This window comes from Dreissena polymorpha, chromosome 6, assembly GCF_020536995.1.
Source record: "Dreissena polymorpha isolate Duluth1 chromosome 6, UMN_Dpol_1.0, whole genome shotgun sequence".
In the NCBI taxonomy this organism is placed as follows: Eukaryota; Metazoa; Mollusca; class Bivalvia; order Myida; family Dreissenidae; genus Dreissena; species Dreissena polymorpha.
The window spans coordinates 14,568,255-14,592,214 of record NC_068360.1 but is presented as its reverse complement, the minus strand read 5'-3'; the positions used below and the strand labels follow the sequence as shown (position 1 = coordinate 14,592,214).

General features: G+C 37.2%; 1 protein-coding gene across 1 annotated transcript; it reads right to left on the bottom strand.

Annotated features, from left to right (window-relative positions):
- Positions 1-4,242: 4,242 nt before the first annotated feature.
- Positions 4,243-9,657, bottom strand: LOC127835147 (uncharacterized). Its single transcript, XM_052361452.1, has 3 exons — positions 8,421-9,657; positions 6,635-7,632; positions 4,243-6,088 (listed from the first exon to the last, which is right to left on the bottom strand). The coding sequence occupies exons 1-3, from the start codon at positions 8,753-8,755 to the stop codon at positions 5,748-5,750; spliced, it is 1,674 nt and encodes a 557-aa protein (XP_052217412.1). The 5' UTR covers positions 8,756-9,657; the 3' UTR covers positions 4,243-5,747.
- Positions 9,658-23,960: the final 14,303 nt, after the last annotated feature.

The following is a 23,960-nucleotide window of genomic DNA, read 5'->3' as shown; positions in this document are numbered from 1 at the left end:
AAATCTTACAAGTACCAAACAACAAAAAAACTCACTATCCTCTGTCAATTCGTAGTACTAGCACTAATATATCGTTTCATATCAGTTCGGTATTGATATGTCTATTGTGATGATTTTCTTTAATCTAAATAGTAAAGAAAATTATTCACTAAAGACTAAGACCTTATAAGATTAGAAGGCACATCACTAACGAGCTTTACCGTACATGACTTATTTGCTATATCTATACAAAGATCTATTACTATACATGGTATATTAATAGATCTTTGATCTATAAAGCATGCAGAAAAACAAGAACATGAATATAATGTTTTTCAGAAGAAATATTGCATATGTCAAGCTGTTTGTATAGGTTCCTTCATTACCATACTGCTGACAAAGTCTGTTTTTCATGTCTTTTAAGGATGTTAGCTACTGGACCCATTCGTATAGGCGGCTGTACATCTGAACGGTGTATTTTATAGACTTTAATCCTGTATTAAACGTTTGACATACATGTATATCAGTATTAGATTTGTTATGTGTAATTATTGTCCCCTACCGGTGAAACCGGAGGGGACCTATGGTTTGCGCTCTGTCTGTCTGTCACACTTTTCTGGATCCTGCGATAACTTAAAAAGTTCTTCTTATTTTTTCATGAAACTTGAAACATGGATAGATGGCAATATGGAGATTATGCACGTCATTTCATTTTGTTCCTACGTCAAGAATTCTGGTTGCTATGGCAACAAATAAAAAAATTAAATAAAAATTACTGACAATGGTGGAGTTTCACCGGTAGGGGACAATATTGCTTGGCAATCTCTTGTTAATAATAATATTTATAGTAATAACAACAAAAGACTTGAATTTTGACATAACCTAAAAGAAACAACACTACTGTCATTTAAATACTTATTATCCACTACTGAATGGGAAGCAAATCGGATATCGACGTTACTGGACATTACTGTTTTTAATGAAAATGTTTGTACCTCCAGCGCGCGCTCAGAAATCGGAAAAACCCACAGTGCGTGAGTTCCGAATTTAATCTATCTAATGGTCATTTAGAAGAAGTGTCGAAGGTATAAGTCAGTCATGATGGCTGAAGATCAAGGTCACACTTGAAGGTCATTAGTAAGCCCTTACATATTTTAGCTTACCCAAGCACAAAATGCTTATGGTAGGCTATTGAACTACACGTGTCCGGCTTACCTGCATTGTGTGTGATCAACTTGTATCGCACTAGAGGCAACATTTTTATCAAATGCTTATACAACTTGCTCAGAATTTTTAAAAATTGTATGATGAGTTTCAATCCTGATCTTGCGTGTACGAAAATTGGATCACCAGATCGAATCTTATAAAACCTTGTTTTCATAGTAGATGCCACAAGTATGACTCAATCTTGGTCAGCATGTCAATCTTGAGAATTTATATACCAATATAAAGAAGTGAAACTCTAGCTGCTGGAGCAGTATTGCATTCTTATTATATACAATTTGTTGGTCCTTTATTTAAGGCAAGTGACCAATTGCCAAAACAGTACGAAACAGCACAATATGAAGCAACATACACACATAGAAGAATAAAGCTGGGGTCATCGCCTTGGAACGGTCAATGCAAAGCATTGGGGGTTTAAACCGATTTTAGAGCGCTCAATCTTATACTTGGCCCAGCAAAATTCATGATACACATAAGTGTAAATAAATTTTTACCTCATAGCATTGCAACTCGAATAGAACAATAACAAGAACTATGTTTGTGAAACACAATGCCCAATACTCCGCTTTAAAGACGCACAGCAGCTATTTAAGAAACAAGGTTATATTTTTAATGTAAAGGTCACAGTGACTTTGACCTATAGACCTCAAACCATGTTTGATTGTAGATCTCAATGAGATGCATGCACATGTGAAGTTTAAAGAACATAGACCCAAAAGTTTTCATTTTATGAGCAATGTTAAAGTTTTAGGATAGACACACACATACAATAATGACAGGCCCAAAACAATATACCCCCTGATAATTCGATCTTGGGATATAAAAAATAAAATCCGACCAAATCTGGTAGGATTTTCTTGCGATGGCAGAGATTGTATGTGAGAGCAAGAAACAACAACTCTGCGTAGAGATTGTTACTGAGTCTGCCTTTATTCAAAACTCAGCTGTATTAAAATTTTATTATTGGTGATTATATCTATTTAAAATGCATCCAAATTAACATTGTTTAAATTGATCGTGTATGATACGAAACTGTACAATTATTTCAATTTTAGATGTTGAATTGAGTTAAAAGATTGTAAGCTTAGAACACTAAATAAAATCAACAAAACCAACCAATCACCCATATTTTTTTTAAATCAGAATAAGGTTACCAGATTTTTTCTGCTGTATGATTTTTTTAAACCGAGACCTTCAATTATTAGAACAAAAATAAATACTTCATTTAAATGATCAAGTGAAAGTAAAACTCCAAAATACATAACTGATTATCATATATTTCATGATTGTTTCAGGTTGGGTCTTTTTATACTTTATCAGGTTAAACAAAGTTCACTTTCCTTTTGAAATAAGGCAGTCCAAGAGACAGCTATATTCCACTTTGCCACTCTTTTGACCTTCAGGTGGTCTGGACTTTTAAGTTAAAGTGATTTAACTAATGCCTTCTGCAGATTGTCTCCATGACATAAACTTTTCATTACCATCCTTACATAGTTAAAGGATATAACAAGTGGACACAAACGTTTGACCTTCTGCAAATCTTTTCCATGATCTTTTCGTCAAATTTCATGAAAATGCTTCAAAGAACAAAAGGGCTTGCATAAAACGATTGAAGGATGTGCATGAAAAGTTAATGTCATGGAGACAATGTGCAGAGGGTCAAAGGTTTGTGTCCACTCTGTATGTCCTAGGATATAACAAGTGGACACAATACTTTGACCTGCTGCACACTGTCTCAATGACCTTCGGGTGCCGGTCAACTCGTACCCAAGTCAACTCGCACAGTAGTCAACTCTCACGTTTTTTGGTCAACTCGCAGTCTTTTTTGGTCAACTCGCACTTTGTTAAGTCAACTCGCACCCCCAAAAACTATTCAGAAATAGATGTAGGATATATATATATATATATATATATATATATATATATATATATATATATATATATATATATATATATATATATATATATATTATGATCATTAGTTTATAAGTGTAAATCAGTGGATTTGTTACCATTTTGGTAATGGGCCGGGTCCCTTTGAACTGGGAAATTTCGTGGCGTTTTGACTAAAATTGGAAATAAGTATTGTTGCTGTTTTGCCAATAATGCTTCAAATTGCGAATAGGAATGTTTTCAGTAATATTTTTACTAAAGTTAATAGCCATGATGTTTTTTTATTATCTGAATATATGGTTGTCAAAATGAAAGCGACCTGACGTTTTGGTAAATTGGCAAAATTAAAAAAAATGTTTCAGATAAAGAAATTCGTTGTAGTTATGATATTTGTGAGGAAACAGTTGAGTAATACTAAAAATTTACCATGCTCTAAAACATTCATTATATGCATCTTTTGACGATTTAAAAACCTAAATATTATAAAGTGTTGAAGCTCAAACGATTGAATTATTTAGAGGGTTATGTTGTTGTCAATATAAAGCATGTGTGTGACAAACTTCAACACATGCCAAAAACTGTGAAATGTCCCTTTAACGTTTCTTTTACACTTAATTGTGGTCGGTGTTTTTCAAGGGTAATATGTGTAAGAGGTGTGTTATATACAACGACCATTAATTAAAATTGCCAAACATTATATATATAATCAATGAAAGTTATTTGGTATGTTAATAGATCAGTTTTGCTGTAATGTTTGTCACAACACGGATAATGGTGTAAAAGGTGTTGTATACGGCACAAGATTCAATTAAAGTTAATTTATCTTGAAATTAATCATTTTGGTGTAAATCTTAAAAAAAGATATATGAAGAATACAATAAAGTGTGTGTTTTTTAAATATAGATTTTTTTATTGAACTAAACTCTGAAAGTGTTTTTCATTTGAGTGTTTGCATAAATTACTCATCTAGAACTCATTAACAGGTCAATATTTGGACTAAGGTATGAGTTGACTATTGTGCGAGTTGACCAAAAAATGAGCGAGTTGACTACCGTGCTAGTTGACTTAGGTACGAGTTGACTGTAATCCTGACCTTCACCTTTTAGCCAAGTTTCATGCAAATGCTTCAAACAGAATCCCACCATTGTGAAAAAAATTGAGTGGCAAACTTTTCAAAATTGTGAAAAAATGAGTCGCAAACTTTCTAAAAGTGTGAAGATTAGAGTCACAAACTTCTTAAAATTGTGAACAGTTGAGTTGTGAACTTCACAAAAGGAAAAAAGCCCTGCAGTATAGGAGAACTCGATCAGACACAAAAATAGACAGGCTTTTGACCTTAAAGTGTGACTTTGAACTTTACCTTGCTTGACTGACTTATCCCTTTTGTTTGCTTCATGACCTTAACAATTGATGCAAGTTTCTTGAACATCCATGAAAAGGTATAAGAACAACATCACGGACACAAAAGTGTTGCAGACTCAAAAGTGTTACGAACAGATTGAGGAATTAACTTTAATACCATGTCTTGCTTTGCGGCCCCGGATTAGAAATAGTTTCAAAATAACTGGTTCAAGGCTGGAGTGACTGCTCGCAGATTTATATTTGGCATTATGATTTCACATTTAATTGAATACATCATCCCCCTTTTGGCCATTATTGATTCTTTTTTACTCTTTATTATACACTACATTGATATCTGCCTGATAAAACGCTACCAGATATATTGTTTTATATAACTTCAACAGGAAATTGTTAGATTATCAATTTTTGGTACAATATAATCAGATTCAACGAAACCAACAATTTGATACAAAGATATCATATATTTTGACAGAAACATTTACAAACACAGCAAAAAACATATTTTACAAGTATTAAGCACAAGTGCTCATGACGTCATTATTAAGTAGTCAAACATCACAAATCATATTCATTCCCGCTAAAAATGCAGCATTTCAGTGATAATGTCATTATTTCTTTCAAAATGAAGACGAAGTTATGATGAACAGAAAAACAGATAACTGCCTGATCGTATTGTAATATATCAGGCTTGGTGAGAATCAACTTAAGGTTTGGCAAGCTTCACCATTATTTTATTCTAAGCCTCGCCTGATATCATACAAAACAAACAAAGAGTTACTTGTTTTTCTCTACCCACTCGGGGTTTGGTACACAATTATGATTAGCAAAGCAAAGCGCAAAATGATGGAAAACAATCATACAAGCTGTAAAACAATAACAACGCATTTCAAAGTTGTTTTCATGTAAAACTATCTATTAATGACAAAATATCCGCTTGTATTATTGATCCATAAGTATTCCATTGACTTAAATATATCAGAGCCACTTAAAGAGCAAAAAATTAATCAATCAATACATTGTTACAAATCTAATATATCACATTCTAAACATAGCATGCGTAATAACATTATTTAAAGAAAAAAATAAGTATGTACACTTCAAATTCATTCTTGAATTGTAACATAACACTATTACACAAACAGCTATTGTCATTTATTTCGACTTATTACAACACATCAACTATATATATGTGTAACATAGCACTTAATGACTAGCAGCTTTAGTAATTTATATCACTTTATAGTTATTTATATGACTTATCATTACACATCAGAAACAAGAATGATAAGCTATTTCACTTTGTACACCAGGATCTTGTTATCTTCCATTCCCACAATAATGGAGTCAGTGTTGCTGTTGTAGCAGACTGACCTTAGCTCATCCATCTTTGTAGCAAGAGTGGCCAGCTTCCTACTGCCCTTACTGTCAATCTGTAGGATAGTATTGGACATCCATCCACATACCAGCACCTGGCCTGCAGGTGTCACCTGTACACAATATGGGCATCTCAATTCAGGGTCTGTGAAGATGGAAAGGACTGATCCATCCCTGGCCAGAGTGAGGAGCTTATGCTGTTTGTAGTCTGTGATATACAACGTGTCACCTGTCGGGCTCACTGCACAACTGTAGACTGCAAGACAGAATACATGATTATAATCTTTTGTCATAATTATGAGTGAAATCAGACAAGCATAGTGCATACATGTATGTGTAAAAAATCATGAATTAAGTTGCGTTTGTTACTTTCACTTAAGGAAAATAATGTAGAAAAAGAAACAATAATGAAACTTTCCTGTCTAGTACTTTTTTACATATTACAAAAGCAACCTCTTAAAATTATCATCTCATAGATTAAGTATTGTTTTTTAATTCTTGTATGTTGTTTGCATCAATAAAAGACAAATTTAAGTTTATAATAATAAGTATATAATATAAAGAAACAATCTTAATTACATACCATATTACACCATGTTTATTTGATATCAACGAAATATAGAGAACAGGTCAAAAACTATTCTTTTCACAGCCATGCACTTTCGTTTCATAGACATGTCATGGAGTGACAGTCAATATATATTAATAACTATTTGTATGAGTAATACTGCAGAATTTGGAGGGTCTTGCTGCTATAATGATATGTTCTTGATCATAGAGATAAATCCAATATGACTCTTACCTGTATATGTATTTGACTTATTCTCGTGAAGTTTGCTGACTAGTTTACCATCCAGCGAGTAGTTGTATAGTTCAGTACCAGAGGTTACAAACAGGTCTCCCTGGTGGGAGGCAATACCCAAACATTTATGTTGAAACTTGAGCTTTCTGTCTTTCACCAGCTGGTTGTTGTTGACTTTGATAAACTGGACCTCTTTACCAACAGTAACACAAACCTCACTGGGTGTGATCTGACACATGTCCCAAGGCGTATCAGAAACATTATAGTGACTCACAACCTGGTACTGCTTGTTCAACAGCTTGACTTTCTTATTAGTTTGGTCTACAACAAGGACTTGCCCACTAGGGAGAACACATATGTCACTGATACAGCAAGTTGAATCACCCTGTACGCCTACATCATACTCAGACTTTCCATCAATCCTTATGATTTGGTCTGCATTTCCCACTGCAGTCAATGACTGAGCATAGTGTTCAATCTTCCCAAGACCGGACAACTGGGAAAGATACTGCATTATTTCACTATAAGGCTGGAAAGTTATTGACAATTTTAGTTGAGCAAAGTTCTTCTTTTGATATTTTTCAAACTGCTGTATTTTGTCCTTGCATTTAATGCTGGCTATAAAAGATAGTTCTTGCTTGCTTTTATCGCTTATGTCCTGAATAGCGTCTCTAAGTTGTTTTAATTCATTTCCAAGTGTGGAACATTTGTCATCATCACTTTTGAGAGAGGCTTGCAGTTTGGTCAGTGTATCTTTCATTTCCTGCAATGTTTTCTTTTCAAGCATTTCTAAGGCTGCAAGTATCTTTTGCCGAGTTTCCTGTATTTTGTGTAACTGCTCATCATATGAACTTTGCACAGAATGAATGCTAGCCTCCTGATTGTCTTGAAGCTTCTTCAGTTTTGCCAGAGTAGTTTGGATAGTAACTGATACTTGTTTGAGGTCAGTGGAGGTATTTTTTACCAAGTCCGATAAAAGCATCACTGTTTTGCATTGCCTGTAAGAAAACAGATTCAGTTTTAATGAAAACAAATAGTTAATAAATGAAGAATAAGTACTAATTTTTACATCTTAATCAATGCAAATCTGGTAAATGTGTAATTAAAAAAATCATTTATTATCCATAATTATGTATTTGATGATTATTTCTTTTATTTATTTTTTACAATATATTAACTTATCCAAATATCATGGCTTTTATTATCTCTTAAGGCTGTTAGTTTATCATTTCACCAGTTAAAGCAGGACCATCTTACTGGTTTGGTTTACCTCTAACTTAACTGAAGCGAATATTAACATTTTCGTAATCTAAAACCAAGTTTTGAGTCCATAAGCAGGGGTTTCAAATGAAGCATAATCTCCCTTGCATCATTTTGACGCATACATTACCAAAAAGCTAACCCCAAAATATATTTTTATCATACAATTGTGTTGTTTGTCTTGTATTTTAATTAAGTTTATGCAAAACAACATTTGCAGGGCATTTGACAAATAAACAGAAACAAATTAAATCTAAATAGTTTGACTCCTGAAAATTTGAATTCACCCCTGAAAATGTAATTTTCAAAATCTACTTTAATCATTGATTAGACTAAAATAATAATATGCTTAAAAGAAAGTTAACTACTATATAAATTGCACAGCAAATGGCTGTTTATTTAAATAACATTTGTTTTATTCATATCATTAACTTGATTTTTGGATAAGTTTTTAAGTTCATTTCAACGTAGTTAAAAACCATACGCTTTTTCTCCTAAAAAAACAACAAAACAAATGATAAAATACCTGTGATTAAGGAAAGCACAATTATTGCAGCACAGCATGCTATGCTCTTTGCAAAACATTGCCAAGTTTTCTTCCTTATGAACATCACATTTAAAAAGGAAATCTTCCACCTTCTTGGCAACAGGCCATTTCTTCATATCACTCCTTCCATGAGGGGTGTGTTTCTTAAACAATTGGTTGTGCAAGTGAATACATATTCCACAGTAAAACTTTACGCAAGATTCACAATAATAATCAGCCGATTCTTCAAGTTTCGCCTCTTCGCAGGTCGAACACAAGAAGTCTTTGACAATGTCAGATCCTTTTTCAATGGAGGATTGCAAAAAAGTCGCCATTTTGTAGACCACTGACGCTTTTTATCTCAAGAACTCGGGTATAAATAAAAAGGTATCCAGGCTTCCTGTAAAGGCCGGACCTCCGGTCTTGCCCGGCGAATTTTTTTACGGTCCGGCGAAGTTTCTAATATTGCCGGTCCTTGTGACAGGCCAAACAAAATATGACTAAATACCGAAAAGTCTAGTACTTGCCATAAGAACGATTACATCCAATTGGAATCACTCTACGTGAATTTCTAGCCTTTTTGTCATTAAGAACAATAACGCGTTACTTGTTCCTAAGAGTACTCTCCCTTTGTTGTTGTTTTTCGAAAACGTCCATTTCATTGTTCCGACATATAACCATCTATCCAATTACAAAGGTTGTAACAAAAAACTACACACGAAAAAAATGCTTATACAAAAAATCGAAATTGTCAAATTTGAAGTTGTCATCATCATATATACATGTAAGCAATATTTTGCTTTATGTATCGTCGGAACGCATGAAATAACACGGAAATGTGCTTGAATGAATCACATATTTTAAAATTACAGTGATTTACATTTGCATAAGAACACATAATGATTTGATGTTATATGTCCCAAAATCAATTACTTATAGTTGTCCACACAGGCTGCACATTGCAATAAATATGAGTTAAACTTTCCTAAATTCTTCAGTTATAAACTCACTCTGTTCGGTCAGGTGAATTTTTGTCCGGACAGGCTTACTTTTCCATCAGCCTGTCCAGTTGACAGGCACTGTGTAAAACTCATTGATTACTACACTTAATAAAACACACCAATCTAGATATTGTCCAATGTCTATCAACACAATGTTCAGCTAAACAAATAAAGTCAACTAAATATCAACTGAAGTTTGTTGGCAAGTTTATTTCTACAACAAACAAAGTATTAACGTCACCAGTCATGTGACAAGTAGGGTAAGATTAAACCATACCGACCCAAGGCAGTGACAACTGGTTTATGTGTGCATACAAAGAGGAAGTATCTCATTTCAAGGAATGTTTTCAGTCCATAACCTGGTCAACTTGATTTCATGAGTATAAACAAGATTCGTTCATCTGTGGACTACTTAAATGTGTTAATAGGCCAATATTGGGTTTAAAGCTAGTGTTTTAATGTTCATTGCCAAATCAACCAGCAATAAAACATTTTAAGTCGTTAAATGAAGAATATTAGTTACATGAAAATTACAAATATGAGAACCATGGTCCCTAAGGTGCTAACATTAAGACAAGAGGAACTAAATTAATCAGAGAAGGTGGACTTCAGAAGAATAACAGTACTAAATGAAACATAAATATTTCATTTCTAGGCACATAATTTTGACTATTAAGTTTTGATCATTCAAAATATTTCCAACAGAGAATGTATATTTATATTAAAACCTTATGTTTAGTAATATCTAATTTAACCAGTAGCTGGTTGTATCTGCTGCAAAAAGGCTGTCTAATATACAAGTTCCAACAGGTCACTTGTGGTTTACTTATAGATCAAATGAAAAGATTCCATTAAATACGTTTTTAGGTGACAGAGAATTATGCACTTCTGTTAAATCATCGCTATAATCAGGGATCATATTTTTTTCGGTTTTGCCGGTCCTAGACTGATTGCGGTCATGAAACGGTCGGTCTGATCCTGTTTGCTAAAATTCCCATGTCATGAAATCGATTACACAGTGCAGATGCTAACGCACCCTAAATACATTCTTATCTCGAATATGGTGGGATAAATCATATGCTGCAGCTACACCGGTCGGGTCCAGTTTATTGCACGTCAGCCGACGAGTATAACCCCGACTCCAAGCAGCGAAGATTTGCGCGGTTAATTGTGTACTTGTCATGTGTGAATAACCCCCGTGTCAATATCAATCGATAATTTAACTGGCTTATTTTGATACATACTGTATTCACCGAAGTTGATTTTCGTTATTGCGCAAGAAGAATAAATGTTTACGTTTAACCAGAAGTCATCAGTCGGTTATGCCGAAATGAATTATGGGTTACTTTAATATATGGAATGTAGCACACTTATCGTTCCTAAATGTGTACTCGTCCACGATTAAATCGTTGACAGTTACTTCGAAGTTGAAAACTTCGATGTTATCCTCGTGGAAATTGTGCATTTCATGCATGATACAGTAAACTTTTATACAAACAAAGAAGAAAATCGGATATTCTGCAATAATTGTGGGCGGACCTTATACACTGAAAGCACGCGCTGTAAATAACAAAACATGCCGATACATTTTCCACCAGCGTAATAACCCGGCAATGTATGAAAGTCGCGGATCTGATCGACCAAACAGCCGAAAGTTATTTTTATGGTCGGAACTTCACATAAAATAGTACACAAGAAAAATAATATACATTGTATAAATCTTTAGTAAAGATCGTGTTAGAATCGAAATAATTCGTTTACTATAGTGTTTGTTGTTAAATAACCCACGACCGGAAGTAAACCCCTGTGGCATGAAATTCGTGAATTCATGAATAATTAATGAACTTTACAAACAGTTCATGAACAGCTCATGATAAATCCATGAAATTGATGAGAGTCACTTCATGAACTAAAGTTCATGAATGATTCGTGAACTAACATTCATGCACCAGTGAAGAATGGTTCATGAACAAGACGATTTCATAATTTATTCAAGAAACATTCATGATTTGGTTCATGAACTAATGATGAATGATTCATGCGCCTTAACAGATTATGTGGTTCATGAATTGTTCATAAGACATTCTTGACTTTGTTTAAAGAACTAATGAGGTTTTTTTCATGAATCTGAAAAATGTAATGATTAAAAAAAAAAGAAATATTTGGGTAAATAATTGATATAGAAATTTTCATGAATTTGAAAAAAGTATGTGGTTCAAAAAAGGTATATTGAATATTTTTTCCTTTTTTAAGACTTTATGAAGAACTTTTCATGAATCCGAAGAATTCAAAAAGGGTAATGAAATATTCTTGACTTGGTTTATCAAAAAAATAATTAAAACTATACATGAGACTGAATTATTCAAAAGGGTCACAAGTGAAAATAAAAAGGTCCTGCTTCACAATCAAGAGTACCCACATTTACCAGAAAAGCCATACTGAATTTTCTACATTTTACATGTGAGCATATTGATGAGTTCAAATGTACAAAACTAGATGAAAATGAGTAAAAGCTTATAATAAACACATAAACATACATACATCTAATCTCAGGGTGACATGGAACCTACAATGGTCAGTAAGAAATTGCTAACCTAGTTTGAAATTCCAAATGAAAAGTGTTCTACAATATATAATTGACTTGAACATGTGACAGAGGAAATAAAAACAATTCAAAAATATGGGCTGTCAGTTGTAGTGGCAGCCATTGTGTGAATACGTTTTTTGTCACTGTGACCTTGACCTTTGACCTAATGTAAGTTATCATCTGGAAACCATTGTACTATTTCGAGTCACTGTGACCTTGACCTTTGACCTAGTGACCTGAAAATCAATAGGGGTCATATGCCAGTCATGATCAAGGGGGGAGTGAGAGGGGGGTATAATGTGGGGTGTGGTAATTTATAAGATGTTTAAAAAAAAATGGGGGGGGGGGGAGTGGGGGTGGGGGTGAGAGGGGGTATAATGTGGGGTGTGGTAATTTATTAGATGTTTAAAAAATATATATATATTTTTTTGGGGGGGGGTGGTAGGGGGAGGTGAGCGGGGGGGTAAGTAAAATGTGGTGTGTGGTAATTTATTAGATGTTTAAAAAAATAATGTAGGGGAGGGATGGGGGTGGGGGTGAGAGGGGGGTATAATGTGGGGTGCTGGTAATTTATAATATGTTTTAAAAAAATAATGGGGGGGTGGGGGGTTGAGAGAGGGGGTAATACAACTGTGGGGTGGGGTAATTAATTAGATGTTTAAAAAATGGGGGGGGGGGGGTTGGGGTGGTAGGGGGGGTGGGGGTGAGAGGGGGTAGGTAATAATGTGGAGGTGTGGGTATTTATTAGATGTTTAAAAAAAATGGGGGGGGTGGGGGGGTAGGGGAGAGAGTGAGAGGAGGGTTATAATGTGGGGTGTGGTAATTTATAAGATGTTTAAAAAAAAAATTTGGGGGGGGGTGGGAGGTGGGGGGTAGGGGGTGGTTGGTGGTAGGGGGGTGGGGGGTGAGAGGGGGGGGGGGGTAGGGGGAGTGGTGGGGTGTGAGAGGAGGGTAGGGGGGGTGGGGGGGGGGGTGGGGGGTGAGACGGGGGTATAATGTGGAGTGTGGTAATTATATAAGATGTTTAAAAAAAATTGGGGGGTGGGGGGTGGGGGAAGGGGGTGGGGGGGGGGGGTGGGGGGGGTGGTAGGGGGTAAGAGGGGGGTAATAATGTTGGGTGTGGTAATTTATTAGATGTTTAAAAAATAATAATAAAAATTTGGGGGGGGTAAATGGGTGGGGGGGTAGGGGGTGCGAGGGGGAGGGTATAATGTGGGGTGTGGTAATTTATAAGATGTTAAAAAAAAATTGGGGGTGGGGGGGGGTGAGGGGAGTGGGGGGTAGGGGGGTGGGAGGGGGTGAGTAGGGGGGGTAAGGGGGTAATGTGGGGTGTGGTAATTTATTAGATGTTTAAAAAAAATGGGGGGAGGGGGGGGGGTGGGGGGTAGGGGGGGTGGGTGGGTAGGGGGGGGGTGAGAGGGGGGTTATAATGTGGGGTGTGGTAATTAATAAGATGTTTAAAAAAATTTGGGGGTGGGGGGGGTAAGTGGGTGGGGGGGTGGTAGGGGGGTGTGTGAGGGGGGTAATAATGTGGGGTTTGTGGTAATTTATTAGATGTTTTAAAAAAATAAAAAAAAATTGGGGGTGGGGGGGGGGGGGGTGTGGGGGTGTGGGGTAGGGGGGGGGGGTTAGGGGGGTGAGAGGGGGGTAATAATGTGGGGTGGGGTTATCTATTAGATGTTTAAAAAAAATGGGGGGGGGTGGAGGTATGGGGGTGGGGGGGTTGGAGGGTGAGGAGGGTGGTAATAATGTGGGGTGGGGAGGTATTATTAGATGTTTAAAAAAATTGGGGGGGGGGTGGGGGGGTAGGGGGGAGTGAGAGGAGGGTTATAATGTGGGGTGTGGTAATTTATAAGATGTTTTAAAAAAGAAAATTGGGGGGGGGGGTAGGGGGGACGGGGTGAGAGGGGGTATACTGTGGTGTGTGGTAATTTATTAGATGTTTAAAAAAAATAATTTAGGGGAGGGATGGGGGTGGGGGTGAGAGGGGGGTATAATGTGGGGTGGGGTAATTTATAATGTTTAAAAAAAATAATGGGGGGGGTGGGGGGTTAGAGAGTGGGTAATAATGTGGGGTGGGGTAATTAATTAGATGTTTAAAAAAATGGGTGGGTTGGGGGGTAGGGGGGTGGGGGTGAGAGGGGGGTAATAATGTGGGTGTGGTTATTTATTAGATGTTTTAAAAAATGGGGGTGTGGGGGGGTAGGGGAGAGTGAGATGAGGGTTATAATGTGGGGTTGTGGTAATTTATTAGATGTTTTAGAAAAAAAAATTAGGGGGGGGGGGTGGGGTAGGGGGTGTGGTGGTAGGGGGGGGTGGGGGTTGAGAGAGGGGTAGGGGAGGTGGGGGGTGAGAGGAGGGTAGGGGGGTGGGGGGTGCGAGGGGGGTATTATAATGTGGGGTGTGGTAATTTATAAGATGTTTAAAAAAAAATTGGGGGGTGGGGGAAGGTGGCGGTGGGGGGTAATAATGTTGGGTGTGGTAATTATTAGATGTTTAATAAATAATTAAAAAAAATTGGGGGGTAAGGGGGTGGGGGTAGGGGGTGCGAGGGGGTATAATGTGGGGTGTGGTAATTTATAAGATGTTAAAAACAAATTGGGGGTGGGGGGGGGGTGAGGGCGAGTGGGGGGGGTAGGGGTGGGTGAGAGGGGGTAGGATAAATGTGGGGTGTGGTAATTTATTAGATGTTTAAAAAAAATGGGGGGGATGTTGGGGTAGGGGGTGGTGGGGTGGTAGGGGGGGTGAGAGGGGGGGTGTAATGTGGGGTGTGGTAATTAATAAGATGTTTAAAAAAAAATTGGGGGTGGGGGGGTGGGGGGGGGTAAGTGGGTGGGGGGGTAGGGGGGTATGAGGGGGGTAATAATGTGGGGTGGGGTAATTTATTAGATGTTTAAAAAAATAAAAAATAAATTGGGGGGGTGTGGGGTGGGGGGTAGGGGGGGTTAGGGGGGATGAGAGTGGGTAATAATGTAGGGTGGGGTTATCTATTAGATGTTTAAAAAAAATTGGGGGGGGTGGGGGTGAGAGGGGGTAATAATGTGGGGTGGGGGTTATTTATTAGATGTTTAAAAAAAATTGGGGGGTGGGGGGTAGGGGGGGAGTGAGAGGAGGGTATAATGTGGGGTGTGGTCATTTATTAGATGTTTAAAAAAAAAAATTGGGGGGTGGGGGGGGTAGGGGGGTGGGGTGGTGAGAGGGGGTTATACTGTGGGGATTGTGGTAATTTTTATAAGATGTTTTAAAAAATGGGGGGGGTGGGGGGTGGGGTTAGGGGGGGGGTGGGGGGGGTGAGAGGGGGTTAATAATGTGGGGTGTGGAAATTTATATGATGTTTGAAATAAAAAAAATTTGGGGGGGGGGGGGAGTAGGGGGTGTGAAGGGGTAGTAGGGGGTGAATGAAAGGGGGTTAATATGTGGGGTGGGGTAATTTATCAGATGTTTAAAAAAAAAATAAAAAAAATGGGGGGTGGGGGTGGGGGTAGGTAGGGGGTGAGAGGGGGTAATAATGTGGGGTGTGGTAATTTTTAAGATGTTTTAAAAAAAATTGGGGGTGGGGAAGGGGGGGTGGGGGGGTAAGAGGGGTGGTAATTAATGTTGGGTGTGGTAATTATTAGATGTTAAAAAATAATTAAAAAAAATTTGGGGGTAAGGGGGGTGGGGGTAGGGGGGGTGCGAGGGGGGTATAATGTGGGGTATGGTAATTTATAAGATGTTAAAAAAAAATTGGGGGTGGGGGGGTGAGGGGAGTGGGGGGGTAGGGGGGTGAGAGGGGGGTAATAATGTGGGGGTGTGGTAATTTATTAGATGTTTTAAAAAAAATGGGGGGTATGTTGGGGTAGGGGGGGTGGGGTGGTAGGGGGGGTGAGAGGGGGGGTGTAATGTGGGGTGTGGTAATTAATAAGATGTTTAAAAAAAAATTGGGGGTGGGGGGTGGGGGGGGGGTAAGTGGGTGGGGGGGGTAGGGGGGTGTGAGGGGGTAATAATGTGGGGTGGGGGTAATTTATTAGATGTTTAAAAAAAATAAAAAAAATGGGGGGGGGTGTGGGGTGGGGGGTAGGGGGGGGTTAGGGGGGATGAGAGGGGGTAATAATGTAGGGTGTTATCTATTAGATGTTTAAAAAAATTGGGGGGTGGGGGTGAGAGGGGGTAATAATGTGGGGTGGGGGTTATTTATTAGATGTTTAAAAAAAAATTGGGGGGTGGGGGGTAGGGGGGGAGTGAGAGGAGGGTATAATGTGGGGTGTGGTAATTTATTAGATGTTTAAAAAAAAATTGGGGGGTGGGAGGGGTAGGGGGGTGGGGGTGAGAGGGGGTTATACTGTGGGGTGTGGTTAATTTATAAGATGTTTTTAAAAATGGTGGGGTGGGGGGTAGGGGGGGTGGGGGTGTGATAGGGGGTAATAATGTGGGGTGGGGTAATTTATCAGATGTTTAAAAAAAAAATTAAAAAATGGGGGGTAATTAATAAGATGTTTAAAAAAAAATTGGGGGTGGGGGGTGGGGGGGGGGTAAGTGGGTGGGGGGGGGTAGGGGGTGAGAGGGGGGTAATAATGTGGGGTGGGGTTATTTATTAGATGTTTAAAAAAATAAAAATTTGGGGGGGGGGCTGGTGGGGGGTGGTGGGTAGGGGGGAGTGAGAGGGGGGTATAATGTGGGGTGGGGTAAATTATTAGATGTTTAAAAAAAATTGGGGGGGGTGGGGGTAGGGGGAGTAAGAGGGGGGTATAATGTGTGGTGGGGTTATTTATTAGATGTTTAAAAAAATAGGGGGTCGGGGGGTAGGGGGGTGGGGGGTAGGGGGGTGGGGCGGAGAGGGGGGTTTAATGTGGGGTGTGGTAATTTATTAGATGATGTTTAAAAAAATTGGGGGGGGGGTGATATCCTCTATTCATTAAACATGAAATTTTAATTTATTGCATTTGTTTCCCCTGTATATAAGAGAGATATAATAGTGTATTACCTCCCCTGTCCTGCTTATATTTATATTAATCAACAAAATTAAACATTAACACAATATTTAATATACAAAAAAAACAACATATTCTGATAATATTTTTACTGATCCACTTTATTTTACTCAAAGGATGATGTTTCATTGGACTGATAATTATAGATTTAGGATTACAGACCAGTTGCTTCAATTATATTGTTCAGAGTTCGCCCTGTTGGCCGCGTATGCATTCTTGAGTTATCATCCAAAAACCATTTTACTATTTCGGGTCACCGTGACCTTTGACCTAGTGACCTCAAAATCAATAGGGGTCATCTGCGAGTCATGATCAATGTACCTATGAAGTTTCATGATCCTAGGCCCAAGCGTTCTTGAGTTATCATCTGACAACCACCTGGTGGACGGACCGACAGACCGACATGAGCAAAGCAATATACCCCCTCTTCTTGGAAGGGGGGCATAATAAAAGAGAATTGAAACGCATCCAATTTAATTACCACTTAATTACTCAATGGTAGGAAGGATACCAGAGCAACAGATTGACAACTTTTTTAGGAACGATGAATCTTGATCATGCGCGTCACATAATGAGGTCATAACGTAAAATCAGAGAAAAACATGATAACTAAAGGCAACATTTATGGCTCAAACTGTATGAAACTTGTGAATGAATGCTTATCATGACTATATCTAGGCTGTGTTTGTATGCAGGTGTGGGTGCATCCAAACACAAGGTCACCAAGTCACATCTTAGAAAACCTTGTTATCAAGGCCACATTTAAGATTCAATCTTATGTGAATTTGGATCTCGGTCATCCAAAGACTAGGTCAAAGTCACCTTTTAGAAAAAAAAATATCCACTTTAGAGACCACATTAATGACTATCTTAATGAAACTTGATAAGAATGTTTATCTGGACAGTATCTAAGTGAAGTTTGTTTTTGGGGTCATTTTTTTCCAAAAAATAGGTCACTAGGTCAAATAAAGGAAAAATCTTGTCACCACACTAGAAGCCACATTTATGACTCAATCTTGAGGAAACTTGGTCCGATTTTTGTTTGGACAATACCTAGCCTAAGTCACATGTGTTCAAAATTAAGGTCACCAGATTGTATTTCTACAATAGGTTTACCCCAAACTCAGTTGAGCCCTTAAGGACCATCATGGTTCTTGTGTTTAGTCTCAGCTTACTATGATCAATACCCTATGAAGTGTTCTCATAAAAAATTCATGTCAATCAGAACATGTTACGAGTCAGGAATCAATAACGCTGTCTGATAATCAAGGTAACCATTTAAATGTCAAAGGAATCTTGTGGGGGATATAGCCATCTCTTGGACTACCTTATTATAATTTGAATCCATATTTATATTAAAACAAGAGGGCCATGATGGCCCTGTATCGCTCCACTGTTTTTTTATGCGAAAAAAGCGTGCAATGCACATGGGTTGAAATGTACTCAAGCATGTGACTTTCTCTTTCTATCCCTCGTCCCACTGGGCGCTTAAAGTTGGAAGGGTGAGCATTTTTATATATGGAAAACGTTACTACGGTGTTAACTAAACAGACTAAAAACCCGGGAATTGTCGCACAGGTCCTTTTCTTATAACGTTGGTACATTTATCTCTCCAAAAGATATTGTCGTTCTTTCTATTTCACATATTTTTAGATGCTGAAGATCAAATCTACGCATGTTCTACAAGATTAATGAAAGTTCCTTCATATACATTTAATTTCTTTGTAGATATGGGATGATTAAGTACCAAATGCCTTTCTCGACCTTCCAATAGACCATAACTCCTTCTGAAGAGTTTGTTTTTGTTTTGAAAACAGGACTTCCGGTTTCAAAAAGGAGAAATTTCTCCTTTTATCACAATGATTTCAACCCCACCCAGCCAATTTATAAATAGTCCTTTACAATATTATTTCTCGTCTGCAATCTCTTTCAATTTGGGACAGTCCAAAATGTGTCGTTTGGTAAAGGGTTAACATTTATGAATAGTTAAGATGTTGGTCTACCTTTTACGCTCGACATGTATGCATTTATCTCTTATAATTAAAAGTTATTCCAAGTGTATTTTGATAAACTTTTAGTTTGAGAAGAAAATACCAGTAGTTTATTCATCCCATAATGAATAAATAGCAAAAACGCATACACATGCAAAGTGCAACGACTTCCTGTGGCCATGTTTTTTGACGAATCAAATTTTCTTGAACAAATTTTTAATGGGAGCCTTCGAGACATAAATTTTGCCCCAGGGGCATAATATGGACAAACTTGGTAGAGAACTAGAAGATGTCACTACATACCAAATTTGGTGGCCCTAGGCCCAATGGTTATGGACAGGAAGATTTTTAAAGTTTGCACAAAAGAGGCTTTATATAAGCATATGTTTAATTTTGTGACCCCTGGGGCAGGGTCAAATTTGAGCCCAGGGGAATAACTTGAACATATTTGGTAGAGGACTATTAGATGTCACTACATACCAAATTTAGTAGCCATAGGCTCTATAATTATGAACAAGAAGATTTTTAAAGTTTGCACAAAATAGGCCTTATTTAAGCATATGTTCATTTTTGTGACCCCCGGGGAAGGGTCAAATTTGACCCTAGGGGCATAATTTAAAAAAAACTTGGTAGAGAACTTAAAGATTTTAATACATACCAAATTTAGTTGAAATAGGCCCAATGGTTATGGACAAAAAGATTTTTAAAGTTTGCACAAAATAGGCTTTATATAAGCATATGCTCAATTTATTGACCCCCAGGGCGGGGTCAAATTTGACCCCAGGGGCATAATTTGAACAAATTTGAAAGAGGTTAACCCCAGGAACATTTGTGAGAAGTTTTATCAGAATTGGACTTGTAGTTTAGGAGAAGAAGATGTTTAAAGAAAAAGTTAACGCACGCACGCACGACAGACACAGGATCATGACATAAGCCCCGCTGGCCTCTGGCCAGTGGAGCTAAAAATGATGTTTTTGGATGAATTTTTATCAACCTAGGGTAAGTAATGTCTCATGAATATGCTTTATTGATGAGGTTGTGAGGTTATGAAGTGGCCCTGATATCTAAAACAAATGTCTGCCCTTTAACCCTTTACCTCTTAGATACGTATTTTGAGGCATTTGAAAGTTAAGTTTAATATAAGACCTTTCTTACTAGATTCAGGTTTTTAAGGCTTCATTTCCCATCCTTATATACTGATGAGCAGAAAACAGCATAAAACCTGAACAGACTGTGAGTTACACGCAGGCTGTTCCGTTTTGATGCTGTTTGCCATTTTCACTTTGTTTCTAAAGTGGGAAAAGGGTTAAATCCGTACAAGCGTAAGCTCACATTTTTTATGTTGCAATACAGTATTATATTAATAAATGAAATAAGTGACTTAACCCTTTCCCCATCAGAAGCTAGGTGAAAATGGCGTTCGCAAACAGCATAAAACCAGAACAGCCTGCGAGTAACTCGCAACCAGTTCAGGTTTTATGTTGTTTGCTGCTCATCAGTATCTTAAGGTTGGAAATGAAGCCTTTAAAACTTGATTCTAGTTAAGAAGATTTTTACTTTAATTAGATTGTCTAAGGTACTTTAACAAACACATCAAAATGTTTTATAAGTTGTAATGAAATAAGCAAGTTTTTTCTTAAACCAGGCTTATGGATGTTCAAGAAAGTTGAGCCCAGTGTCTGGATCATGTCATATAAATTTGAAATGTCCTACAATGAATCATTTTAAAACAAATCTTTTCATATATATATATATATATAATGTTGCAAAATAATAATAATGGCGTCGCACTGAAGTGCGGCGACTCGTATGTAATACGTTTTTTTTTCGCTTATGGGAGAAGTTATTTTAAGGATCAATGTATATATTTTTTTTTCAGAATATCTTGCATAGTGGTGATTTTTTGTGTGAATTAGTGTAAATAAATACTGCATTTGAGCCTATTACATTTACTACAGCATTTATTGCCAATAATGCAAAGCTAATTCTTTGAATTAATAACTGATCACAGGGACTGGGCAATAATAAAAGATCACAGGGACTGGGCAAATACGCGAACCGGTGAAACTTTCTGGTATTGTATAAAAACAAAACAATCAAAATATATTTATTTTGTGGTTTTTCTAACAATAGCGCAGACTTTTGCTGTTCCAGTTTTGGTTAACGCATATTTTCTTCAATTTTACAAAACGACAGTGATTACACGGTTTATTGCTTTATTGATAACTGTTACACTACAGTCACTTATTAATATCTTAGTTAGAAGGTGATTGTTCAAGCGGTTCCGTAGTGTAGTGGTTACACGCTCGCTTCACATGTGAGAGGCCCAAGGTTCGAGCCCCAGTAGAATCAAATTATTTTATTTGTGTTCTATGTTAACTTTTGGTTTTGATGTAGACATTTTAGTTTTAATAAATATGCTGTTTTATTGTAACCATTTTTTGTTTTTAATAATGCCCATGAAATATATGTGTGAGAGGGTGGGGTGGGTTCGTAAACACATTAAAACTTTTACAGTGTTTTCATATCAATGAGTACTCAACCCCTCTCGTAAATGAGCAACCTAAGAATAAGTTCAGAATCATCTTCCCTTGAAGTTGAGAAAAATATGAAATTACGCTTACAAGATAAAGCAGATTTTTTTAAACCTACACAGTTCTGTTCCATTAATGAAAACTGCACACGGATGCCAGTAAAAAAGGAAACCAATGTAAATAAAATGAACTATGAAATATTTGGGGGTTACAATACAAAATCATAGATAATGGTTATTTGGGGGTTATAACACCACATCATAGATAATGGTTATTGGGGGGTTATAACACAAAATCATAGATAATGGTTATACCAGTATCTTTTTCTATTTTGTTTAAAATATTTGGCCAATATATTAATATTTTCAGTAGAAAAAAAATCGTTCCATGTAACTTCATTGAGTGCCTTTTACACTGAAATTCCCGACGCCCTTTGATGCTTTGCATCAATAGTTATCTTGTATTAGGTGATATAATATGGAGGCTTGCCAAGGAATTTTAATAAACAAATTCAGCCAGCGGACTCCACTTTTCAATGAGAATTCTCATGCATGAAATTGCGTTTGAGATCCTTCCTGGTTGGGGTAAAATATTGAGTCACATCTGAACAATGTACTGTATATATACGACCATTTGTGCAGAAAAATGGATGTTGACGTGTGCTATCTATGGAAATGTTTTGATAAACTTTGAATGTGGGTAATCCAGTACAACAGAATAGTTAATTTCGAAATGCTGGTTTCTTTTTTGTAATGCATGTACAACTTTATTTAGGTAAAAAAACACCTGTTTACCAATGCTACACTTAGTTATGCAATTTAACATCATGAACAAATAACGAATTTTTACACAAAGGGTTCATATAAAGCATCCTTAATATCTACAATAATAAAACAATGCGCCACCATACAGTGCCTGATTAACCCTTTCCCACTCAGAAGCAAAGTGAAAATGGCTTTTGCAACCAGCATAAAACCAGAACAGCCTGTGAGTAACTCGCTGATTGTTCAAGCTTTATGCTGTTTTCTGCTCATCAGTATCTCAAGTTGGAAAGGACGACTTTAAAACTTAATTTTAGTAAAGAAGATTTTAAATTTGATTTGATTGCCCAGGGGGACTAATAACACATCAAAGTGCAATTATAAGGGGTAAAGGGTTAAGCTGTATTAAGCCATAGGCAGTTAAACTGTTTGGGCCCGGCAGACGGATTAAAAAAAATATATGAATACAGTGTTTACACAGGAATAATTATTTCTTCAGAACAACAAGAATATTGTGTTGCATGATAAGTGGGTAATTTTTATGCCCCCGGTAGGGTGCCATATAGCAGTTGAACTGTCTGTCAGTATGTCAGTCCGTCCGAAAAAAACTTTAACATTGGCAATAACTTTTTCACTATTGAAGATAGCAACTTGATATTTGGCATGCATGTGTATCTCATGGAGCTGAGCATTTTAAGTGGTGAAAGGTGAAGGTCAAGGTCATCATTTAAGGTCAAATGTCTAATATATGGTGTCTGTCCGTCCGTCCAAAAACTTTAACATTGGCCATAACTTTTTCACTATTGAAGATAGCAACTTGATATTTGGCATGCATGTGTATCTCATGGAGCTGAAAATTTAGAGTGGCGAAAGGTGAAGGTCAAGGTCATCCTTCAAGGTCCGATGTCTAATATATGGCGAATGTCCGTCCGTCCAAAAACTTTAACATTGGCCATAACTTTTTCACTATTGAAGATAGCAACTCGATATTTGGCATGCATGTGTATCTCATGGAGCTGAAAATTTAGAGTGATGAAAGGTGAAGGTCATCCTTCAAGGTCAAATGTCAAATATATGGCGTCTGTCCGTCCGAAAACTTTAACATTGGCCATAACTTTTTTAATATTGAAGATAGCAACTTGATATTTGGCATGCATGTATATATCATAAAGCTGCATATTTTGAGTGGTGGAAGTTCAAGGTCAAGGTCATCCTTCAAGATCAAAGGTAAAAAAAAAGAGAAAAGTTTACAGCGGCATTCTCATGAAGCTGCACATTTTGAGCGGTAGAAGTTCAAGGTCAAAGTCATCCTTCATGGTCAAAGGTAAAAAAAAAAAAAAAATAAAATAAATTCAAAGCGGTGTTCTCATGAAGCTGCACATTTTGAGTGGTGGAAGTTCAAGGTCAAGGTCATCCTTGAAGGTCAAAGGTCCAAAAAAAATAATTCAAAGCGGCATTCTCATGAAGCTGCACAATTTGAGTGGTGGAAGTTCAAGGTCATCCTTCAAGGTCAAAGTTAAAAAAATAAAAAAAATTCAAAGCGGTGTTCTCATGAAGCTGCACATTTTGAGTGGTGGAAGTTTAAGGTCAAGGTCATCCTTCAAGGTCAAATGTAAAAAAAATAAAAAATTTCAAAGCGGTGTTCTCATGAAGCTGCACATTTTGAGTGGTGGAAGTTTAAGGTCAAGGTCATACT

Coding starts and splice junctions, on each gene's coding strand:
- LOC127835147 (XM_052361452.1), bottom strand. CDS start 8,755: ATGGCGACTTTTTTGCAATCCTCCATTGAAAAAGGATCTGACATTGTC. Junction 7,633..8,420: donor TGTGCTTTCCTTAATCACAG/GTATTTTATCAT, acceptor GTTTTCTTACAG/GCAATGCAAAACAGTGATGC. Junction 6,089..6,634: donor TAAGTCAAATACATATACAG/GTAAGAGTCATA, acceptor TCTGTCTTGCAG/TCTACAGTTGTGCAGTGAGC.